This window comes from Corvus cornix, chromosome 4 (genome assembly GCF_000738735.6).
Source record: "Corvus cornix cornix isolate S_Up_H32 chromosome 4, ASM73873v5, whole genome shotgun sequence".
Lineage (NCBI taxonomy): Eukaryota > Metazoa > Chordata > Aves > Passeriformes > Corvidae > Corvus > Corvus cornix.
In genome coordinates, this window is record NC_046334.1 from 47,084,721 (window position 1) to 47,108,644 (window position 23,924).

Consider the following 23,924-nt stretch of genomic DNA (forward strand, 5'->3'; position numbering starts at 1 on the left):
AAATGAATATAACCTAATTGCATTTCAAACAAACAGACAAAGCAGTTTGATGGGAATGATGGATGTGGGGGACAGAAAGGCTGATGTAAAGGTCTGAACCAAACAGATGCAGATGCTTCCTATGCCCAGACTCTTCCTTTAGAGTGTGCCCTGCTTTGTACTGTGGAGCTCAATGGGGAGTAAATGTTCTGGAAAAATGTGAACATGCTCCTACAACTATTCTTTAATCCATAACTCAGTGTCTCTAGGAACACTGGCAGAGCTTTTATGTAACTAAAGCTTTTGAGAAACCATATTACCATATTTGCAAATTTTGCAAATTAGGGAAGTATCCACATGAGGTCTTGGCAAAGCCCAGAGAAGAACTCTTGCAGGGTCAAGGTTCCTGCCTGCAGGCCAAGCGTAACTGGACCTTTGCATTTTGCACCAACCATATCAAGCTTTGCATTCACTGCATTTATATAACTGATGAGCAATTATGAGTTCACAGAGTGAACTTTTTGGAGGAAGTTGTAGACCGGAATGTGCTAGGTAGTGGGAGAGCTCTGAAGACAGCTGAATAAGATACTGTTTATCAAGTAGTGAAAGTATTTTTCAAAACCATCATGAGAATCAAAAGTCTAGTTACCTGCCAAGAACAAATATTAGCCTGTCTAAAATGTGATTTTAAACAGGAAACTCTCCCACCCAAAGCTGGTCCAGCTTTATGGAGTGTGTACACATCACAAACCTCTCTACGTTGTGACTGAATTCATGGAAAATGGTTGCCTGCTCAATTACCTTCGGCAAAGGAGGGGGAAATTTGGCAGAGGCATTCTCCTGAGCATGTGCCAGGATGTTTGTGAAGGGATGGAATATCTGGAAAGAAATAGCTTTATTCACCGTGATTTAGTAAGTACAATCGGTTTTCTGAGGCTCTTGACAAATACTTGCAGTAAAGAATGTGCTGTTGCACTTTATGGGACATTATGTGTCCTGTAAGACTTCAGCCCTACAGGATCTAGTAAGGCAAACCCAAACTTTTCAGCTGTTATTTTACCCATGGAGAGATCAAAAAACTACTTGAGAAAAGTTTTTCTGTTGGAGGTCAGAGAGAATTAGGATATTGACATGGAACTATCTGGTATTAGGACACCTCAATAGAAAGGTGATCACAATACAACCAGAATCACAGCATTACAAAAGGTCAGCAACAATGAGAATTTTAAAAAATGAAATCTTTTTCTATCTATATTTTTTTGGCTCCCTACTGCCATCCTTCAATGCTGGGATATATGAGCGGCTTTTCTGCCCATAGGCAGGGAATTAGAGGAGAAGAGCTTGTTTCTTTACTCCCTGATACTTTTTCAATGCTCACATTTGGATGTAGAGAGGAAATCTTCCTTCTCTCCTACCTAGCTGCATTAAGATGTGTAAAATCTTGAAAATTACCAGGAGGTTCTTGATTTCTGTAATGAAAACATAAAAAAACATGTTTAAACTTCACAGTAATTGTCCTAGTGTTGATATTCAGGAAAATATCTGGTTGGATCATTAGACTGCAGCCTGAAATTCTTTCACCATTCAAGAATATCTAAACATATTGCAACTCACCCTACAAGCATTTAAGTTGTTATGTGCTATGTATGTGTAACTACACAGTAGTGAAATATGTTCACTGACTCAGAGACAAAAATTCACAAATATTTTTGACCAATACACTAATCTCCTTTAAGATATAAACAGTATGAGCTGAAGCAAATATAATCAGCTGCTGTGTTTTTCTTAAAATTCTTTAACAAAGATTTCAGATATGTTTCTCTCATTTTCCCCAGGCTGCAAGAAACTGTTTAGTCAATGTGGAGCATGTTGTTAAAGTATCCGACTTTGGCATGGCGAGGTACGAGGCCATCAACAAGGGTTTTGTGAGCACCTATTCTCAGAGGGCTGCAGCATGATCTTTAGTTAACCTCTCTGCTTGCTTCACTGGTTTGGGGAATCCCACTGTGGTTAATTTTTGAATTCTGATGAAAATTGTAATGTTGTTTAACCGCTGTACCATGAACGGGATGTCATGTGACATCTCTGTGACATGTGACGTGTCACTCTTGGTGAGTGCAAGATAGGTAAACAAAGTGCTAGGTAAACTTCAGAGGTGTTTATGGGCAGAGAAGTGCCCAGAGTGCACAGAAGCTTGAAGAAAGAAGTTCCCCAACTTTCCTGAGCAGGATGGAGGACAGAAAGTCACCAGGGACAGGACTGGGAGCTGGTTCTGACCTCTCGAGGCAGCGGTAGCTGAGTAGGTGAGGCAGGATGGAGGGAGGACCAGGAGGGTGGGCAGGAAGTGTGATACATCCTGCCCTGGCAGGGAAGTGGTTTTTCTGCTTAGCAATAGAACCAGCCAAAGTGAGGAAAGAGAGCCCACTCAACTCTGACAAGCACCAGCCTGAGAAACATCACTCTAGCCTCATGGACTTTCCTCAGAGGACACAGCTGAGCTGACCAAATGACTGAATGCTACCCAAAGGGGATGTCTCCTTCCTTCTTTCCTCTTCCAAGCTCAGCACAAAGCTCTCCACTTTTGTGTTTTACTGGCTGTTTTTTCCGTGGGATTAGCAGACTGAATCAGCTCACTTAGGAGGCAGATGAGATTGAAAGAGTCAGTGGCTCTGAGCAGAAGGTTGTGGTGACACTTACCTTGCAGCTGCAAATCGTTAGATCAGCACAGCTATGCTCCTTTGGTTTTGCCCCATATTTCTAACCTCATGCTTTCAACACCCTAGAAGTTCATAGCTAAGAACTTGTTTTTCAAAGGGCTATCCTGTACCATGGTTGTACTGCTCCCCAAAAGGGTAAGGCCAATATCAGGGCTCTGGACTTATCCAAATGAAACAGGAAACAAGTAAGACCAAGGTGGCTGTCAGCGTCTAGCTTAAGAATAATGGACCTGAATGGCTCACTGTGGCCACAAAGTGGAGATTAGTTGTGTGGCTCTAGGACTCACTCTCCTGGGGAGGCTGTGGAAAAGTGATGGGAACACAACCTAATTATTCAGAGCTCACAACTACAACTACAGGTTTATTTTGTACTGCTATTTCATATGTTCCTTATTCAATAAACTCCCATGCTTCTGTGCCTGCACCAAAATGAGAAAGTGAGGCAAAGAGATTATTTATTTCAATGTGACCTCCTTTAAAAGGTGCTTAAAAAAATTAACTTTATGCTTTCCCTGAGAATAAATGTGTACGGCACGTCTGTGACCTGCTCAGGACAGTAGTACTTGGAAAATGTGCCCAGAGTCTCTAAGTATGTAGGGGTCAGCCTAGTAACCATTTAAAGTGTTGCCCTATAAATGCCTGCATTAGGCACATAATTTCATCTTATCTGGGAGGTCAGCTCCTATAAGCTTGGGCAAAAACAATTACTTTAGTGCACCTACAAGAACCGTTGCCTCAAATGTGATGAACATTTCTTTGTGTGTTGCTTTGGTAACAATGTCCCTAATACTGCATCTGTGAAGATGGGCAGCAAGAGTCATATTTTGGTAGAACAAGTGGTTGAAAAGGTGGATCCTTTTAAAAAAAGACTTTTTTAGAAAAAGCAATTATTTATTGCCACTGGTTTTCCTGCCCATGGTGGTGTGTCTTATCAATGTACACCCAAGATGACAATAATAACCATCCTGTCAGTCTTATGATAGTATCAAAATGTTTTATTCTGACATATTTCTGATGAATACTCCAAATAATTTATTTAAACAGAAATCTCTTTAAGTAAATAGCTTCCAGTATGGGTTTTTTGTTCATTTTATACTAAAATAGTGATATAGTCTTGTTGTTTCCAAATTGACGCTATTTTTATGGAATTCTAAACCATTTGTGAAAATGTCACTCATTCAAATACATGTGGTTTCCTCTTATTCTTTAGGTATGTCATTGGTGATGAATATATCAGCTCTTCCGGTGCCAAGTTTCCAGTCAAATGGTCATCTCCCGAAGTCTTTCATTTCAAAAAATATAGCAGCAAATCAGATGTCTGGTCTTTTGGTGAGTTGATTAGGTGAATGTGCAACTACGCTTCCATAAAACTACTGACGTGATTCAGGAAAATGTAACTTTTTACTTGCACTACCTATCTTAAGCTGCAGTCCTTCCCATTTTCCAAATCTTGCTTATATTGGACAAATGGGTTTTTCAGTAGGAAGGTTATGTACCTAAAAAGTAGATTTTGACTGAAATGTGCACTTTTGATAAGTCCTCATTAGCCAAATATATCTTCATCTGAGTTTCGTGGACCACCACCTTAGCCGACTCAAAAGAGAGCAGAATTACATTAGTTGAAAATGGTTTGGGTTGTATCCTTCATTCAGCTCAGGCTGCCCATATTTTCATGTATTTTTCAATACAAAAAAGAATCAGGAGTGTTTTTTATTTTCCTAATATTGTTAAAAGCTTGTGGGTTTGGTGTCTTTTGTTTTGTCCTAAACCTATTTTGGTTCACTTCTAGGTGTACTGATGTGGGAAGTTTTCACAGAAGGCAAAATGCCTTTTGAAACCAAGTCAAATGCTGAAGTTGTCCATGAGATTTCTCAGGGTAACCGACTTTATCGACCACATTTGGCATCGCATCATGTGTACAAAGTCATGTACAGCTGCTGGCATGAGGTTTGTTGTCTTTTCTGTTTCCCTGGGGTATTACTTTATTATTAATTTTTAATGTGGATATAAAAGCAATCTTAAAAGATCAAGACATTAAATCCTTATTTCACATCTATGGCATTCTCAGCATCTTCAACTATGTTTTTCACAAATCACACCTAAGTTTACAAGCTTCTGCTTCTTTTGACTGTTGCAGGTAATAAATATAAAGCACACTATCAGTACAATAGGTCTAGACCATCCCTGGGTTGGAATATGCCACTGTTGTCATGTTTCTCTACTCGGTCCAATGTAGTACCTTTTTCACACCTTTGTATCATGCATAGCTTTCTCTAGATCTGCTCTGAATGATAACTGTAACACATTCGTATACCAAGTGGATATGCCCACTAAATATAGATTTTGAACCCCGTTTTTCAAGTGTATATCAGTATCTCTGTACATCAGTACAGCTCCTAGGCTGTGCCCCTTTCACCCTCCCCAAACTGATTTAGTACTTCATGTTCTTTTGCCATTTGTCCAGCACCTATTACTTCCTAGATTGGTATCAAAACACTGATTTCATCAACTTATCCACCTTATTAATCCCTTGAGCACCCTCCTTCTCTAGTCTCTAGGAAATGAATCTTTTATTTTAGGTTAAAAGTATTTTCAGAAGAGCTTTGTGTGCAATTTTTTCATGTAAATGTGTAGGCACACACAGTGAGTAGCCAGGGAATCTTGTTGCTCCATTGTCTCCTTTATCTCCCACCTTTTAACTCTGTATGAAATTTTTAAATTCTGAGTAAAAAAAAACCTTAAGATATGGAAATCTAGATTGCATCCAGCTTGCTTGCTTACTGCAAACATCCATTGGAGTGCTAGCCAGCAGAGAGATCATGGGGAAGAAGTTCTCTTTTCTGTCTGCCACCAGACAGGAGTTCGTTCCATACTGAGCTGCAGCACTTCAAATTATACAGCAGTGAAGATTCTTTTTCAACAATCCAGGAAGCATTCCTGAGTATCATGGTTTCCTGACAGGTAGGGCTTTCCATAGACCTACTGCAAGGAGAAATTCCATAGGAATTCTGATCCAGAATTGAAATAAGTATAAAGGAATTTCAGGAATTTTTTGACAAGTGCCTGTGCTCATGCTGCTGGTGTCATGAATAGCAGATTATTTTTTTTCTCTCAAATGACAAACTTGATCTTTTCTTCTGTATTAATAAAATGTAATTTTTAAGTTGTGTCTCATATGTACTTCTATCCAATTTCTGAAGTCTGGTGCTGTAGTTGACCAATCTGCTAACATAAGTTTATCCTCTGCTTTTCTTTTCAGAAACCTGAAGGACGTCCTACTTTTGCAGAGTTAATAGTGACCCTCACAGATCTAGCAGAGATGACATAATCACAGATTTTATACCAATATATTTACTGAAAGGTTAGCATTAAGCATGCCACTAATGTAGCTGGTACAGAAAACATCAACCTTTTACAGAAGTCTTTACTTAAATCACAGTACCATCATTCTACATACTGAAGTAGCTGTTTGGTCCTGGCCCAGTTTTTACTTATTTGAGAAAGATACTCCAGGAGACTGGTTTGGGACTCTCAAGGCTTTGTTTTCAGGATTAGGGAGGAATATCTTCTGTCTGAAAAGCAGTAACCAAGCCTACTCACCTTATAGACCTTTTTATTCATTCTTTTGTTCAGAGCTACACTAATTCCTGCATCGATATTATTAAATTATTTGGTACTTACTATGACTCATGCACTGGGGAATACTGATTAGCAGCAGCAAAAATGATGGAAGAACCTCTGATAAAGCTCTGGCTAGGTCACTTTTAAAGGCAAGTCCTTGTGCACTGCAAAGCATCCAGCCCTGGAGAACCAGAGCACTGTTTCCAAGGGACAGCAAGCCAAGTGAGTGACTGCTGGAGCAGTGCCCACTCATGTGCCTGTACCCACTGCTTGGACAAAGGCAGGGAAAGGGAGCAAAGGCAGCAGTCCCCACTTAGCATTTCCCAAGTCACATCTGAGTGACTGGAAAGATTGAGCACCTCTGAAGCCATTTTAAACCTGCATTTCAGGTCAAGGTGTCTTCTATTCCAATTCATTAATAACAGAAAGGGAGCAAGGATTATTTTATTCCAACCTCTCCACAATTTTCCAGTATTTTCTCCCATTCCTCTGCTCTTGCCTACTCAAATGCCCACACGTGCTTTAGTCCTCCCTTGCAAATGCCCAGAATGGTTAAAAGGCAAGTTAAAACTGGAACCTGACAGTAAAGCTCAAATGGATCTCATGATATCTTACATGGACATGTCTGCAACCCTACTTCTTATGTCATTATCCACTTTTAATTTTAAATCTTAACTATGGTCAATATAAATATATTGTAGAGAAGGAAAGGCAGATGGAATTCATAATTATTTAAAACAAAATAGTCGGACCATTAAAAATAAATATGTTCTTGAAAATATGTGATTGCATTGTGAATTATAGATAAGTACATCACAATATTTAGTTTTATAGGGATTTGTAGACAAAATATGTAAAACATGCTAGCTAATGAATGACTGAGTTCAGTTTAATTTTTGTCACGAATTGAGTCACAATTTAATTTTTCATTTCCAAATTTAAAAAATAACTGTAACAATAAAATTAAATACAGAAAAACCCACAGAGTTTTGAATTTCCAAAAGATGATGGCATATCTTAGTCAAATATAGTCCTGGCAGTAATCAGTCATCTTTACTGCTGTAGTATTTTGATAGTTACCATCCCTTGGGAAAGGAAATTGTTAGTCCCATTGTTTGAACATTTGGGACTACCTTCAAACACACTTCTATGGCATTTCTGTATCAAATAAAGCTTGATATTCTTATTATTTCATGTAATTTGCCAGAAGAATTGCCACCAACTGATGTCACTGTTTACTTTCATAATCAATTTATTTATGAGCATTCAGTCCTTTTTCAGACCTATGAATGAATGCAGATCCATACAGCTGTTGTGGTTTAACCCCAGCTGGCAACAAAGTACCACGTAGCTGCTCACTCACTGACCTCTGCCCTGGTGGGGTAGAGAATCAGAAAGAAAGTAAAACTTGTGGGTTGAGATAAGAACAGGTTAATAACTGAAACAAAGTAAAATGTAACAATAGCATAGCAATTAAAAGGAGAAAGAGAGAGGAAAACCCAAGAGAAACAAATGATGCACAGTACCACTGCTCACCACCTGCAGACTGATGCCCAGCCCATCTGCAGGCAGTAATCAGCAGTCCCCCAGCCAACTGCCCCACAGTTTATGCACTGATCACGATGTTCTATGCTATGAAATATCCCCTTGGCCAGGTCAGGTCAGCTGTCCTGGCTCCACTCCCTCTCAGCCAAAATTGAGACAATGAGACAGTACACACGTGGAGCTCACCACAGTTTATGCCCAGGCGACAGAAGTACAAAGCTTTTCACAGATGATGCACTACAAATGTGAAATTCAAACTGTCTCTGCAATAGGAAATACCTGGGGACTTTGAATAATATATGAGGCATCTTTTTTAACAGCTCTTGTAAAACTGGTTTTGCCATATTACTGCAAGTTAGTATGCAATATGCTACAGCACCATGCAGTAAAAATCAGCTCCACTAGGTTTGTGTACTCAAAGCACCTTGCTCCTGCCTGTCTCACTGAGCTGTCCCATGGTGAATATGCACGCATCCTGGCAACATGCTGGTCTAATACCTGGAGCCAATAATGCTTGCCTACCAGGCCTCCACTTCCCAATATAATCTTTCTGTAGGCTGCTTGGGGAAAGATTTGAGGAAGCTGTTATTAACATTCTGACACAGATAAATTTAACAGTTGCTATCATCAAGCTGACAGTAAATAAATGAAAAAGCACTAGAACATGATTCAGAGTCAGTAAAACTGGTGCTTAATTGGCAGCAAGAAATGGTCTACAGTACAAAGGTCAGGTATCTACAGTGTATTTATTTATCAGAACAGCTACACCCTTGAATAAAGACTGAGTAGGCCACCTTAGACCTCATGGTGACTGTGAGCTCAGTTCAAATTCTAACCATATAGGCAAAAATGGGTGAACAGTGAGTGACATCCTTGTCACTGACCATAAAGAGATGTCTGCTGGTTTTTTCAGACTTCCATGTGATAAAAATGAGATCTGGAAAAAGCAATAAAGGAGACACCTCCATACAGGGAACCTCCTGTCAAAGGCTGTAGGAGTGTTCAGCATTTGTAAAAATTTAGCTACTGTTTCCTGATCAAACACCAGAAAACTTGGAACAAGTCTGTATTATGGATAGGAAGAAAAAAGACAGAATTCCAAGCTTTTGTGAGCCAGCCACTTAGGATACATCTCTTTTCTATAAAAAAAGATGCATTGTTGACAAAATGGAATGTAATTTCAGAAAGTGAAATGAATTCACTTGTCAAAAGTACTCCTGAGAAGCAATGCAGACCAATTACTAGTGTGTACAGGGCTAGTAACACTTGTCTCCAGTGCCATTTGGTTTTCGGACCAATTCCCATCCCCTCCTCCCCCCTCCCCCCACAAATTTCACAGATGGGAGGCTCTACAGACACACTAAAGCACACCACCATCAATCCTCCCTCATGCACCACCAGTCTGACTCCTGCTCAGCATCCTAGTCATGTTCTGAACTGTGGCACCATTTAAAAACCTGCCCAAAAGGAGTCAGCTACTGCAGACCTGCCCTGCTGGAAAGACATTTTCTAACACGCTTGCCAGTTTTATTTTGCTGGAATTTAAAGAGAGAATGGCGTTTGCTAGAAGGATGCAATTCCCCATATAGCTCCAGGATGCAACCCTAATGAGTAGAGTTTGAAGTTTTGAATATGTACCCTTTGGGATAAAGACTTTTTATAGCATTGTTCTTTCAAGTGTGGATGGAAAACAAAAATGGTAGAACAGATTTCTATAGAAACTAACTGATAGTTAAAAAATCATACAGATTTTTCAACCTACCCAAGTCTTCTTGACCTGCCTACATTTAGTCGGTGCAGCTATGTAATGAACTTAATTGCCCGTTAATTTGTCCTGAGGTATGGCAATAATGAGTAGCTGCCAAGATTTGTTCAGTATCAGCATCTAAAAGCTGTAATTTGGTTACTAATGTATTGCCTCTGAGGTTTGCTTTGTTCTAGTTCTTAACCACTCACCCTACATACCAAAACACATCTAATTACTTTAGAAAAAGTAAAAAAAGAAAACCTGACAACTCACTGAAATACTCTCCATTGAGACTGGCTGTGAGACAGACATGGCTAATACATCAGCTTTTGATTTTCTGCTCTAGTTTAGAAATATGAATGACACTCTTTTTTATCCATTGTTTAAAAAACACAGATCATTTAGTACATAACCGTGAATAATTTATTACAAGAGAAATATTAGCATAATTTCAATTAAAAAATCAGTTATTCCAAACTAGTAACTAAACATTTTTAAAAAATAACATCTCTTACAACAAGTGTTTTTATACAAAAGTTAGCCACTAATTTATTTCTTAACATGATGGGCTTCTTGTGCACCATGAAAATAAGCATTAACTTTGTTTTTTGACATTAACATTCTTTTATTATTAGTTGCTATTTATGTGTAATAGCAGATACACAGGTCCAGTAGAAAATACAGGAATTTTGCTTGGTACAAGTTAATTATTGCCAGCAGTTGGTATGAAAAGAGTCCACACTCTTCTCAGAGAAAGTATTATGACATATCTTTAAAAAAAGGCAACACACATCCATCCAAGAATGGGACTGGTTGCTTTTTCTTACAAATAACTCATTTGGTCACACAACAGTGATGACTGTATAAGCAAATAAAGAGGCCACAAACTATGCAAAAGCATTTCTTTCTCCCTTTTTTACAGTCCATATTTTCTTGAGTTATTCTCTGAACTGTGTAATTCAGAGTGAAAAGCAATTCAAGTTTTTGTTAAAAAACAAACTATAAAAGCCCCTCCATCTTTAGTCTTTTTATTATTTGTATTACTTGTTTTTAACTATGAAGACTTTGAAGCTTGAATCTGGTCAATAAAACCAAAGTATTCTCCACATTAACTAAGAAGTAATTAAACCCTGTTCTCTGAAGCGTTTTTAACACATGCATTTTAACAGCAAAGAATTGCTGCAAGTCTCATCAGTCAATTGGCTGAAAAATATTCCAAACTGACAATGTATTCAGTGTCATTATATTTTGAAGGCAAGTACATTTTTTGTGAAAATGTTCCTTTTCCTGGGTAACAGTGCTTCCACATAAACATGTGAAATATAAGCAGCAACCCTTTTGTTCTTACAGCTAAATTAGGAGCTTTCTTTGGTGGAACAGTTTTCTATCCAAACTGTCCTCTTCTACTAAACCTTTTGAACATTACAAAACATCTAGCCTGCTCCATGAGGAAGTTCTGCTTGGCATATAAATCTCATCTGATTAAAACCAGTTTTTAACTGCTGAAGTGCTGGCATCCTCTGGAAAACTTTCTGGACTCACACTTAAAAATCCAAAGACTAGAAATACTACTTTCTGGTGAGCTTGTCACCATCCACACATCTGATTGCTGAAGTTACTTACTTACTAACAAAGTGGAAAACAAAGGGGATTGTAATGAGTAAACCATGGACTGTGCAAGCTTTTTTGTGGCATGAAGATCAGTGAGCACAACTGAGGAACATACTGTTGTATAGATACCAATCTTCAAGGCCTCTGGTAGATTAACATATTGTTAAATGTCTAATAGAGGTGAATACTCATTTTTAGAAAAGATGAAAAGGCCAAACTAAAAAAAGAGATGTTTTGATGTTTCTCACTCCTTGCCTACAGCCCATCCTTTACCTAGTATTTTTAGAAGTAGTGCATGGATTGTAAAATGGATTTTGCACTTACAAAAGTATAAAAATTAACAGGACTGCTTTATTATTAATAAAGAACAATACCTTTCCAGAAAATGAGGAAAAAAATTTGAAAAGCTTAAATGGGTTTTAATTAATAGATGGCAGTACTAGGAAGAAGTATAAAAACAAGTAAAGCCCCTTCTTAATCCTCAAAATAATATAGAACAAAATGAAAATTTTTAATTGCATGTTCTGGTTTGCTTCTGCCTTTGAATACTTAATTCTATAAGCTCATGTAACTTTTTAAGCCAGTAGCAGCTTTTTTCAGGCCTCTGGTGAATTTTCTTTTTCTTAAACTTGGTCTTAGTTTTGAAATAAAAAGGTAGACGTACATTCAGAGATTCACAATCCATTTAGGATGCCTTGGGTAGAAAAGATGAGAGTTATTAAGAATTGTATTTGCTAAAATTTTTTTGTGACATTTAATCAATGTTCACTGGCAGGTCATCAAATTGAAAAAGTCTTGCATAAAATTTTATATTAAAAGCTGAGGGTTAAACACTGTTTTCTTCATGTCTCCAATGAATATCCTTCATGTAGAGTATCTACAAGCTTGTTTGGCAATAAATTATAAAAATATAAAGAAAGCCAGAAATATTAAGGCCATCACCAAGATAATAGCGGAGCACCTGTCACTTCAGCAAGGATTGTCTTTTGGCATTAAAAGAAAATTGCATTTTTTAAATGTAGCTTACAAAGACCATTGGTTTTTACTAAAATTTCCCAAGAAGAAATGCTGCATAAAAAAACGACCATGTTTTTCTTTGCCTAACATACAATCACTACCAGGTTTCTGCCTGTCATGCTAATTATTGAACATTTTAATTCATTACGCTAACAACTGGCAAGAGGAGTGGCCCACACTTAACAAAGGCCTCACAGACAAATTTCCAGAGGACTGCAGAAAAGTAGAGCATTCTAGTAGACATGGGTGGGCTGAGTTTGCAATTTGTGATACTTTGATGAGGAACATTCCTTGAGTATTTCATTGACTGAATAAAATGTTGTCCTCCTCATATGCCAAAGCTGGGTCTTCCATGCTTTCCAGCAAAGTGTGACTGGTTTCAAATTCAAGGTGTGGTAGTGATGACTCTTTGGCAACAGTGGACATCAACTGACTCCAGGTGATGTTAGTGTTTTTGAAAGCGTGCAATAGGAAAATACCAATGATGATATTGCAGAATCCACTCAGGGTTCCAATGATATCACCCAGTTCCATACTACTCCACTCCTTGAACAAGATGATGGAGCATGTCACCACCGTTGTAGTGAAGCACACGTAATAAATAGGTGTCACCAGGGATGTGTTGAACATGTCCAGTGCTTTGTTGAGATAGTTGATCTGAGTGCTGACTGAGAGCACCAAGATGCCCACTAAAATGTAAACCAATGGATGGCCATAGACTGGCTTCCGCTCCAGCATTTGTTTAATGGCAATGCCCAGGCCTTTCACAGACGAGACAGAGAAGGCACCGATGAGTGAGCAAATTAAAACGTAGATCAATATATTTGTCTGACCTCTCCTTGGAGCCACAACAACAATCAGGACAAGTGCAACCACTGTTAGGAGAACAGCAAATGTAACAAAGGCTGTAAGAAAGAGGAAAGGCAAGAGTAATGCACATGAGATAAAATACCAGACTATGTCCAAGTACATGCTCAGAGTTGTTCAGCGTCCTGGACACTTCCCTATGAACTGTAGCATGTGTTTGGTGCAGTTGCATACAGACCTGGATCTTGCAGTTTTCTTTCCATCTCATCTAGTGAGGTGACCTCCTCCTCCTCTGGGGCATGAATAACCATGACCGTTGACCCCAAAATGCTCAGTATGCAGCCCAGCTTTCCATGAATATTCAGCTTCTCATTTAAAAAATAGGATGACAATATAGCACTGTTCAGGAAAATAGAAATAAAATGTTCAGCTCCACCAGCCACAAAAGACATTCAGAATCTCTCTGTGTCGCATGACAGTAATTCAAAACCTCTTTTGAATTTGGATATATGGTAAACCAGCCTGATACAATCAAATTGTAAGGAGTTTTTCCAAGAAAGTTGTTCATGACCAAGAAGGTAAGGTCAGGTTTTAGGGAGTTTAGCAACCCTGCTCACTTTCCTCCAGGTTGTAAAAAAGTCCACTTTGCTAAGGAACTTCTCATTCCTGCTTGCCTGGGTCAGGGTATGCACTCTCACTGTACAAGAGCTGCTTTTTCCTTCCAAAAATGGTTCAAAGCACTTCATTTGCCATTATAACCCATGCACATGAGTTTTGGAAACTGTTCCTCATCCCTCCCCAGGCTCTCCCACCCAGGCGCACTGTCTTCCTGGCTTGCCAGGACTCCCCCCAAAAACACAGAGAAGGCATGTCTCCCCCTCCAAAGAGACCAACCCCAGGATCTCCACGGGGTTGATTATTTAACCTAAGGACAATAACACGGCCTGAATGACACCACTCACAGGGCATGATTAGCCTGTTAGAGCACAACCTTGGGCACAGACACAGGCTTAATGGTGTGTGAACATGCTCACAAACAGTTATTCAACCCACTGATCAAAATTCAGACATTTTTTTCACACAAGGGTAATGAGTTCACTGACATGAAGTTCTAAAAACCTCTCTGTCTCATAAAAATTCGAACAGTTGCTATCCCCATCAAAGAAGAAGGCAATAAAACTCAAGCTGTTTGGCAAAGCAGCAGCCAGTCAGCCAGTTAATCTGCATCTACCCACATGCTGATCCCAGCACAACTGCAGGTGACTGAGTTACAGTAATTTTACTATGACAGAATGGCTGCAGTTTTAGCAGTTAGATTATTGCAAGAAACCTAGGGAGTTTTTTGTTTGTTTGGGGTTTTTTGGGGAATTTTTGTGTTTGTTTGTTTTTTAATATGTCGCACATGTTGTTTTAAACACAGCGTTTCATATGGAATACTCAGTTCTTAAAAATCAGAGTTTCACATTTAAAATACAATAATTTCATTTTGCTAAAAAATTATTTCCCGTAACATTTTTGTATGCGTAGTCCATGTCTCTTCTGCTACTATGATAGCCACATTACTGTATGTATTTAAGTACTTGGGAATTATTTGTTTCTTCATACATAGGAAATAATTAGGCTTTAAAGGACATTTATGTTTCAAAAGAACCATAAATTTTAATTGTGGATATTGAAAAAAGCTAAAATTTCCTTTGCCTTCTTTCCAGAAGGATTTCAGAATGACAAAACAAAACCAAAAGGTTTACTAAGTGTGCCTTAATATGAAATTATGCTCCTATAAATAGAAATGTTTTTGAAAACATTTTAGTGAGGGAATACTGTATTCTTATTTAAAGTTTTGTCACATCTGAAGAATAGGATAACAGGTTTTAAAAAAGCTTCAGTTCTCTAGGAAAAGAAAAATTATCTTCCATCAGCAGTGTACCTGGTATATGCTGATAAGAAATACTTTGTAATATAGGTGGAAGGCTACTGGGAAGGCATTCAGTGGCCTTTGGAAGAAGGTTTTGATTCTATCTACCAAGAGAAGTCAGCTCTAAATAAGCAAAATATCTTACCATCAAGCAACAAACAGCATTTTTTGTCCATAAATTGCTTTTCAGTTTTCTTACTTGAAATCTCTACTTCCAACCAAAGACAGTATTTTCCCCTCATGCAGTGAGTGGTTCATTTGCCAAGGCTTGCTCCCAATTGGTACTGACCTTATGAGAACACTCAGTGCACCCAAGGGGGTAACTAAGGTTGCAGGTGCAAAGGCATAGGCAGCAAAGTTTGCAGCTTCTCCTAATCCCACTGCAGAAGAAAGAACATTTGGATCAGATTGGAGGGGGATTTAAGAAGGCACACTATTGTAAATATTTTGTATGACAGCTATGATAGCAAATATAAACTGAAATCTTTTTTCCACACTATATATGCACATTTTAATTTCAATATTAGCTGCACAACCTCTTCAGGAAATAATAAATGCTGAAGAAAGCTAAATACTTTTCTCCTAAGTACTCCTAGAAGCTGGACAGATGCAATTCCCCTGCATTTGACCAGATAATAAAGGTGGTTATTCTGTAAAGAGCTCTGAAGAGCAAATGCAGTGTTTGAAAGATGGCATATCAGAACAGCTTGTCATGAATGTGACTGCAAGGAAACTTCTTTTAAGTGAAGGGAGTGAAAAATCAGGGAATAAATCTCTTTAAAACCATCTGCTTTTTGTAGATTTACATATAGGCTGAGAGGAAAGAGGTGACTTACTTGATAGCAGTCCAGCCCACCAAAGCCATTCCTTCAAATAAGAATATCCACCTTGTCCTGAAAGAGAAAAAGTAACCTCATCTTAGAAGAAACAGATCACCTAATTGTAAGAAACAAAAAGTACAGCTTCACATTTGCACCTCCAAAGTACCAAAAGAGCATGCTATCTGGACGCAACAAGAAGAATATTTAATTTTGACTGACATTTTAATTAACCACTCTACTGCTTTGTGACTTGGACTTCTGAAAAATTCTATTTGACTAAAGGTACACAGAGGGGAAGTTTCAAGCAAAAGTAAAGTATCTATAAAGATTCTTGGTGAGCTTAAGAAATGTCTCAAAATGCTTTTCCAGGCCAGATCCAATATATGCATACAGTCAACTGTAGTTTGACTCTCCTTTTACTTTAGGTTGGAAGAAAATAGAAAGAAAAATGACCTTGTGTACATGATTTTTTTTTTTAACATAAAACGCAAGTATATGGAATATTCAGTATTGCAGTTTTTTCAAATAACCAAATTCTCTAGAACAGTATATTGCAATAAACACAACAAACAAAAGAAAAACTGCTAATGCTATGCATTAAATCCACGCAAAGGAAATTATGAGATTAGCTCAATTGTTCTTTTTCTAGCTCTTCATCTGTTGACTTTGATGATAGTTGTACGAACAGTAGAAACTTGTGTAATAAACATCATTTCTACAACTCATTGCACTTACTTTAAAAAAGCAGAGAAAAAACACAAAGCAAAAAGCTAAACCTAGTTACCAGCTTAAGACTTTCTATCTCAGATGAGGGGGAAAAAGATGGAAAAAAGAGAGAGAAAGGCATTTTGAAGGGTAAGATGCATGGAGAATTTTATTTGGTAGTGAATTGCTCTCAGTGAGGAAATAGTACCAACTCACTAGATTTAATACCCACTGCAGCTCCTATAGTCCTATGAGTTCTGAAATCCCAGTCCCTGTAATCACACACAGAGAAATAATACTATGTCTCCATCTCTCACCAAGACAGGACTTGTGATAAGCATTAAAGTACAGTTTTAAACATGTGATCCATGACATGAAGTTTGATTTTGTTGAGTTACAAGAGGTGTTTGTGTCCCCAGCAGGAGCAACGCCATCACCACCACTTACCAGCTCGGGTGACTCCTCTGTCTGCCAGTTTCAAAAGTCCTTTCTTCTTCAGTATGAAACTAGAACCAATAAAGATACTGGAAACTATTGCCAAAGCCAAGCCAATGTAGAGGTGGTATTTGCTTCCAGAAGGCATGGAAATGCTCCAGTTTGTTTCATTGCCAGTCCCCTCCACAGAGGTGATGAAAGCAGAGTGTGATTCAGACACATTGATGATCTGGCACCATGCTTGGCAGGAGTCACAGCAAGAAAAAGAGAGCACAGCACCTGGGAGCAGAAAAAGAAGGACAAATGATTCACAACCCAAGCTCAGCTCTGGAAGAGCCCTGTCCTCATTCTGCTCACTCCTTTTCATGTCTTTCCAGAGCATTTGTAGTTTCTGACTCTGCAAATAACCCACAAAATCTACACAATGTACACAATGCTGCCCTGGGTCATTACCCACCCCTGTAGTTCATGGGTGCATACATTATTTATGTACATATTTTGCAAGCAATAAGGGCAATACCAAGGAATGCAACAAAAATATATTAGCTTCAATGTAAAATTCAACTCAAAATCTTAAAAGCTAACCTGAAACCTCAAGATGAAAGGGCTCTTTTTTGTTGAGCAGAGACCACAAACATATAGCCGAGTCCATGATTTTGGACTTCACCTGTTAAAGCAAGCCTGCTGCAATTCAAGGCTTCTGTTTTTACATTGGTAGCTAAGATTGCAAAATCAAATGGAAAAAAAAGGAAGGAAAATCAAACAGGGAGCAAACTCTCACTGCATATGGGCACTAAGACATTTTATTAAAAGTGTTCAGTGAATACTGTGTGAGCCAAGTCTTATTTAACCAATCTTAAAATTTTCAGGTGAAGGTCTCATTACACCTTACAGCAAATTTCACCTAACCTCAGCAAGCCCTGGGTGGAGGTAGAGCACAGGCCACAGGGGACAGTTCCCCCAGCTATCCCTGCAATGCTGCTGGAGAACTGGGTGATCTTGAGTAGAGACCAAAGCTTCACACTCTCAACCAGCCAAGCATTATCAGTATCACTGTGAGGATAGTCTGTGGCAATGACATCATTGTTATCAGCCTAGATGTGTTTTTAAAGGAGAAGAGGGACTGCATTTTTAAAGAGCAAAAGGAGTTGTTATTTTGCATAGGGAAGCATAGGTCAGGCAGCAAAGCTGCAACAGGGTTTAGGCAATCTAGGCTGATGTCTCAGTTTCTCATGGTGGAATGCATCAGGCAATCACTGTGGATCAGAGAATATAGACTGGAATACTTTTAAGAGCAATCTTTTTAGGAAAAAAAATGTTTTCTTGTGAAGACATGTTAAAATATGAAACAGTTGGTGCAGAAGTACAAAAGCTCAGTCCACTGTGATTCATCTAAATGAGGATGCAACAAATAGTTTTGCTTTCCACGTTTTCCCTGTAATTAAAATAACACATGAACGATTCATCCTGATGAGTGGCAGCATCAGTAATACACTCCCTTTTTTATTTCCCCCCCACCCCCAGCTGAAAAACCCCACTTGGGGACTTAGTAGGAAAGGATGTGCCTCTGTGTTCAGATGTAAGCTCTGGAAATAATAATGTTACGTCAAAAGTACTTCACCGAACAATTAACAATAAGCAGGCTTGGATAATTCATTTAATACAGTTTAACAAGGAATAGTTAAAATATGTAAGGTCTTAAAAAACTCATATTTGCAGTTGGAAATGCCGGTATTAACTCTGGGAGACAGCACCCTTTGAAAGTAAGGAACTAGAGTGAGTACCAGCTCCCTGTTTTCCCATTCCATACTGTACAACAAACATACTACAGGAAGTTATAATTTGATTTGCAGGCTGTGCAAACACATTTCCTTGTTTGCCAAGGGTGTTTCCATATTACAGGAATTGTTTTGTATTGCTAAGTCAGACTTAATAAAAATGCTCCCACAAGATGGGTATGTTCATATTCCACAGATGAAGATTAAAATCTTGGAGAACTTAGATCAACATGCAATTACTATTGCATGTATGTGGGATAGATATTATTCTACCCTCTTATCATTACTAGAAATTACAATTGGATAATGTAAACAAATGGAATTTGCATTTGCACCTGAAAGTATTTTAAAATCCTAAACTATTAACATAGCCTTAGAAGAAGAAAAATTTGTATGTACTTGTTTTGACATAATTAGTGAAGAATAAATCACAAAACAAAATTACAGAAAAGTCCTTTAAGCATAAATATATTTTCTCTTAGTAAACACATATCAAAGCAAGACAAAAATGCCCCTGCTCATGGCATGGGGGTTGGTCTAAACCTTTAAAGGTGCCTTCCAATCCAAACTATTCTATGATTCTGTGAAAAAAACCAATGCAGAGATGAATGAAATCCCTTCGCTCCCAATATCCATACTGATGCTAAACCAGGCTGGTGTGAGAAGCAGTAACATTCCTTGCGTTTAATTGAAAGAAAATATGAAGATAAGTGTACTCTTGATAAGTATAGTCTTTCAGCTACCTGCAATAGTAAGGGCAGCTTCTATCAGTGTGTTGGGTTTTTAAAGTGAAGAAAGTAACACTCTTCTTCCTTTTTTGTGACTGACGTACTTGCATTTAGGTGGAGATGAATGGCAGGCTTATTCCCTTTTACATGACACTACTGCTACTTTTTCTGTGTGTTTTAAAGTTTTTCGTTCCTCAGCATACATTACGACATCGAATAAGGAAAATTTAATCATGCCATTTGTACTAAGTCACCCAGTGACTGCCACAGGTTGTTTCTCTCCTGTCTGAACTACAATCTCTGCTCACATTCACAAAGAAACATTGGATTTGTCACTGAGAAGAGTAATTTTGAATGGTTATGATCTCTGCTTATTGTGCTGAGCAGCTTTTCATAGTTTTAACATGTCATTTGCTCCACTTGCATGAAAAGTGGCATGTCACTGCACTGATCAAAGAACCACCTTAGAGATATGAAGAGGAGGCTGGTCTGGGAATTACTGATATTTTATTACCTCTGTGAACAGTCTGAGGATCACTTCGAAAGGCTGAGGAAGGTTAGAAATTACTCAGGCTGCCTGGCTTGCTCAGCACAGAGTTTCTGTAGCTCAGCTAGTTTCACCTCCCACTTCCAAATGTCAACAAACATGAACCTGTCAGCAGAACACCTCCTTGTAGAAATAATCTCTCCCAGCTCTGACTCAAGGCTGGCAACAACAGGAAACCAGTCTGAGCTAAGGTAGCTGCTGTTGTAACTTCTAAACTTTTTTAATGATTCAGCTAAATCCATTTTTTTCTCCCCCCTTAAACACCTAAATACTCTCTATCTGAATCGGGTAGATCAGCCAGCCCGTTGCAACACACCTCTTTGTGGCATGTCTAACTTGCTGTCATCCTGCAATCCAGGGCTGACTTGCCCTGGTTAGTGACAGCCAACTTGGCTCTTAACCTGCCACTGAAGATACTGGTCCTAAGTCATCTCGAAAACGAATTGCTTTGATTAGACACATAATGTGACCATTTACATTTGAGCTCACAACTCAGGTCACCCCTGGCAGAAACATGAAACACCTTTCTCGGTCACCCAGGAAATACCAAGCCCACCTTTGCCAAGGCATGGCTCCTGGGACCAAAGGTGGGTGTACTGAGAAGAAGCAAGGAATTCTTCCCTGGCACACCTGGAGTGGAGACTCACACAAAAAAGCACAAAACAAAGGTGAAAAGATGGTTAACCCGAGACAGCCACGGGAGAAGGGCAGGAGCCTCCCAGGCGCCGGCCGCGCGCCACTCGTCGGAAAATAGCTCCGTGACGTCAGGGCCGAGGAAAACCTCACGCGTGCAGGGCTCCGGACACCGCACCCGCGGAGCGGGCGCAGGGGGGCTGCAGGAGCACGCACCTCGCCCTCTTCTCAGCGCACGGCCGCGTCCCGGGCCCCGCGAACCCGCACGCGTCCCGAGCCTCGCGAACCCTCCGCGCAGACCGCGCGCAATCCCCGCGCCCTGCCCCGCCAGCGCCGCGCCCCCGCAGCCCGCCCCTGTGCCCCGGCCCCCGCGGCCGCGCACACACTGACCCGCGCGGCAGGACGGGCGGGCGGGCAGCGCCTCTCCGGGACCCATCGCTGCGGGGCTCCGCGGGCTCCGCGCCGGCGGCTCCGCCCGCCCCGGCACCGCCCGGCGCACCTGGGCGCGCCCGCTCTCCGGTGGAGACGGAGGCGGCATCCCCGCCACCCCTCCGGACCCGTCCTAGGGGGGAATGGGCATGCAGGGCTCCAGGTGTGACCCCGAATGGGCTTTCTAGATCGGTATCAAGTCCCAGACCTGGGGAGTTCTGTGGCCCCACCTGAACACTGAATCCAAAGAAAAGACTTCTCTCCTGAACTGCCTTGGCACCATATGCCTCTCCTGGGAGTTTCTGTAGATTTAATTTTCTTCCCCTTTGCACCTGGGAGAAGAGGTGAGCAGTCTTGATGTGCAACCACTTATGTCTGTGACAAGATGCCAGCGCTCGCTTTGGCCAGTGAATCTGCAGGCAGGCAGAGGGATTCCCTGGCCAAACTATGCCAGCGTTGTAGAACAAGGGCAGTGCCTGGTGATGCATACCCTGAGATGACTCCCTGTGGCTTTACAGGCTCCAAATTGTTATAAGAAATAATTATCTTTATTACCCAATCAATAGTTTCAATACGGAAGTCTAAGGCCTTGGCTTCGGCATGATTAAGTGAAATACATCTACAAAATTTAAGGCTTAATAAAACATTACGTGTTGCCCAGCAAACTTCCTGGGACAATCTGCATATCTTTGACATGCACAAGGATTTCTCAAAGTAGAGGCAACATTGCAAATTTAACACACCTCCACAGAGCACCACAGGGACATGCAGGATTGAGGTTAGAGCTGTAACCATGCTTTGCAGCACAGCACCAAAACTGATCATCATTGGTTTTGAAAAGTTTTACCACTGGGGCATACTGCTGAAATGTGATGACACTATCAGCAAAATAACTTGGTTTTCCTTGTCTTAGGCATTCTTGACTTCGCAGTCCTGTGGTTAAACCAAGAGATCAGTTTCAATGTCTTAGTCTCATATTTTATTTCTGTATTTATTTTTTAGCATAGTCAGCACTCTGTATGTTAGTAGAAAAGGAACATTGCATTTGTTTTTGTGATTCTAATTACCATTCCACTTTACTATGTCTACATTATAACAACTTCTATGGAAGGTGGCTTGGATCCAGTGCAGGCTGCATGATAAAAAGAGTTTGACTTTTCTGCTTTAACATTTCTAAAACAGGTTACTGCTAAAAAACCAGAGCAATAATTTTAAATTGAATTAAATTAAAATTTTAAAGTACAATCTGAAGGTCTGGGAGCAAACCGTGATCTTCTTGTACATCATAAGCATGCCCATAGGATAAAACCACATATACAGAGAGATGCATGTCTGCAGACTGCTCCAAATTAGTATTTTCCTTCTGTGTCTTCTCAGATCTGCCAACTCTGTGTGTTCACACCCCTGTTTCTGCAAAAATGTGTCAATTTTTTGAGCTTGCTGCAATCCTGCAAGTGACTCAGTTGGCAGATCTACTGAGAAGGGAAGTGGTAATATCCACAAGGTCCTGCTGAAACCGCAGAGAAGGTGGGAGAGGGTGACCTGCCAAAGACCACCTCTTCCCCTGCACAGCTCTTGCTGATCTGCTGCTCAGGGCTTCACTGTGGTGCAGTACCCAGAGCAAGAATACTGAGAAACAATGCAGCTAACACTTCTGTAGATATGCCTCAGTACCAGCCAAGTCCTTTAGCAGACTATGGACATCAAAGTCTAATTAATTAACAAAATATTTTATCTGATTTACACCTTTGTTGACAGCTGGCTGAACATGAAGCAGCAGTGTGCCCAGGTGGCTAAGAAAACCACTGGTATCCTGCCCTGTATCAGGAATAGTGTGCCCAGTAGGATTTTGTCCCACTGAAGTTGGCACTGATGAGGCCGCACTGTGAATCCTGTGTTCAGTTCTGGGCCCCTCACTACAAGAAAGACACTGAGATGCTGGAGCGAGTCCAGAGAAGGGCGATGGAACTGGTGAAGGGTTTGGAGCACAAGTCCCACGAGGAGTGGCTGAAGGAGCTGTGGGTGTTTAGCCTGAAGGAAAGGAGGCTGAGGGTGCACCTTACACCTCTCTACAACTGCATGAAAGGAGGTTGTAGTTAGGAGAGGGTTGGTCTCTTCTCCCAAGTAAAAAGCAACTGGACAAGAAGAGACAGCTTCAAGTTGTGCCAGGGGAGGTTTTTCTTCACCCAAAGAACAGTCCACCTAGGGAAATGGTGGACTTACCATCCCTGGAGGTATTTAAAAGATGTATAGATGCGGTGTTGATGGGTATGGTTTAGTGGTGAACTTAATAGTGTCAGGTTAACTTGTACTCAACGATCTTATTTTCCAACTTAAATGATGCTATATACTTATTGTTTCTTGGCTGAAAATCTTTACATGCTTCATATTTTTATATTATAATAAACTGCAAAAACCACTATGAAACTCTTTTTCTTCTGAGAAAAAATATGAAGTCACAAAAAACTTGTGACTAACAATCCAAGTCAATGGACAGATGCAAAAAACTTGAAATCTATAATAGCGTTACAGAAGAGAGTAGGCATAATTCATGGGTGAATACTTCACTGATGATTAACAGTTTTCATACTCAACTTGTTTTGAAGAACTTCAAGACAATGTCAGGAAGAAACAAATTACATAGAAGTAATTTATCAATATTGATATATTTTTCTTTATTTTGGATGACATGTAAAGGTCAAATGGGAAAGAAAATAAAGTATTGATATACAATCTTAGCAACTGACATAAAGAGGAAAAAGATGCCAGTTTACCATTCAAAATTACACTCTTGACTGATTTAGAGCAATGCCTGGATCATGAGCTAATGCAAATCAGCACAGACCCATTTAATTCCCTGGAGCTACGCCAGATACAGCTAAGCACAGA

The 23,924-nt window shown here is 39.8% G+C and overlaps 2 protein-coding genes across 3 annotated transcripts in view; one reads left to right on the forward strand and one right to left on the reverse strand.

Moving 5' to 3' along the window:
* The window catches only part of LOC104690646 (tyrosine-protein kinase TXK), a 27,873-nt gene extending 15,305 nt beyond the window's left edge, over nucleotides 1-12,568 (forward strand). Inside the window, exons 11-15 of the mRNA XM_010401712.4 lie at nucleotides 675-891; nucleotides 1,815-1,879; nucleotides 3,907-4,025; nucleotides 4,486-4,643; nucleotides 5,956-12,568. Of these exons, the coding sequence (XP_010400014.4) occupies nucleotides 675-891; nucleotides 1,815-1,879; nucleotides 3,907-4,025; nucleotides 4,486-4,643; nucleotides 5,956-6,024 (628 nt within the window). The 3' untranslated portion in view covers nucleotides 6,025-12,568. The remainder of the gene's footprint in view (nucleotides 1-674; nucleotides 892-1,814; nucleotides 1,880-3,906; nucleotides 4,026-4,485; nucleotides 4,644-5,955) is intronic.
* NIPAL1 (NIPA like domain containing 1) lies at nucleotides 12,516-21,159 on the reverse strand. Of its 2 annotated transcripts, none has more exons than XM_039550814.1 (6): nucleotides 20,997-21,159; nucleotides 16,933-17,199; nucleotides 15,796-15,852; nucleotides 15,249-15,339; nucleotides 13,283-13,443; nucleotides 12,516-13,112 (listed from the first exon to the last, which is right to left on the reverse strand). In XM_039550814.1, the coding sequence occupies exons 1-6, from the start codon at nucleotides 21,142-21,144 to the stop codon at nucleotides 12,538-12,540; spliced, it is 1,299 nt and encodes a 432-aa protein (XP_039406748.1). In that variant the 5' UTR covers nucleotides 21,145-21,159; the 3' UTR covers nucleotides 12,516-12,537. The 2 variants fall into 2 exon arrangements, with proteins under 2 accessions (XP_039406748.1, XP_039406747.1); XM_039550813.1 differs by having other exon boundaries at nucleotides 12,516-13,142.
* Nucleotides 21,160-23,924: the final 2,765 nt, after the last annotated feature.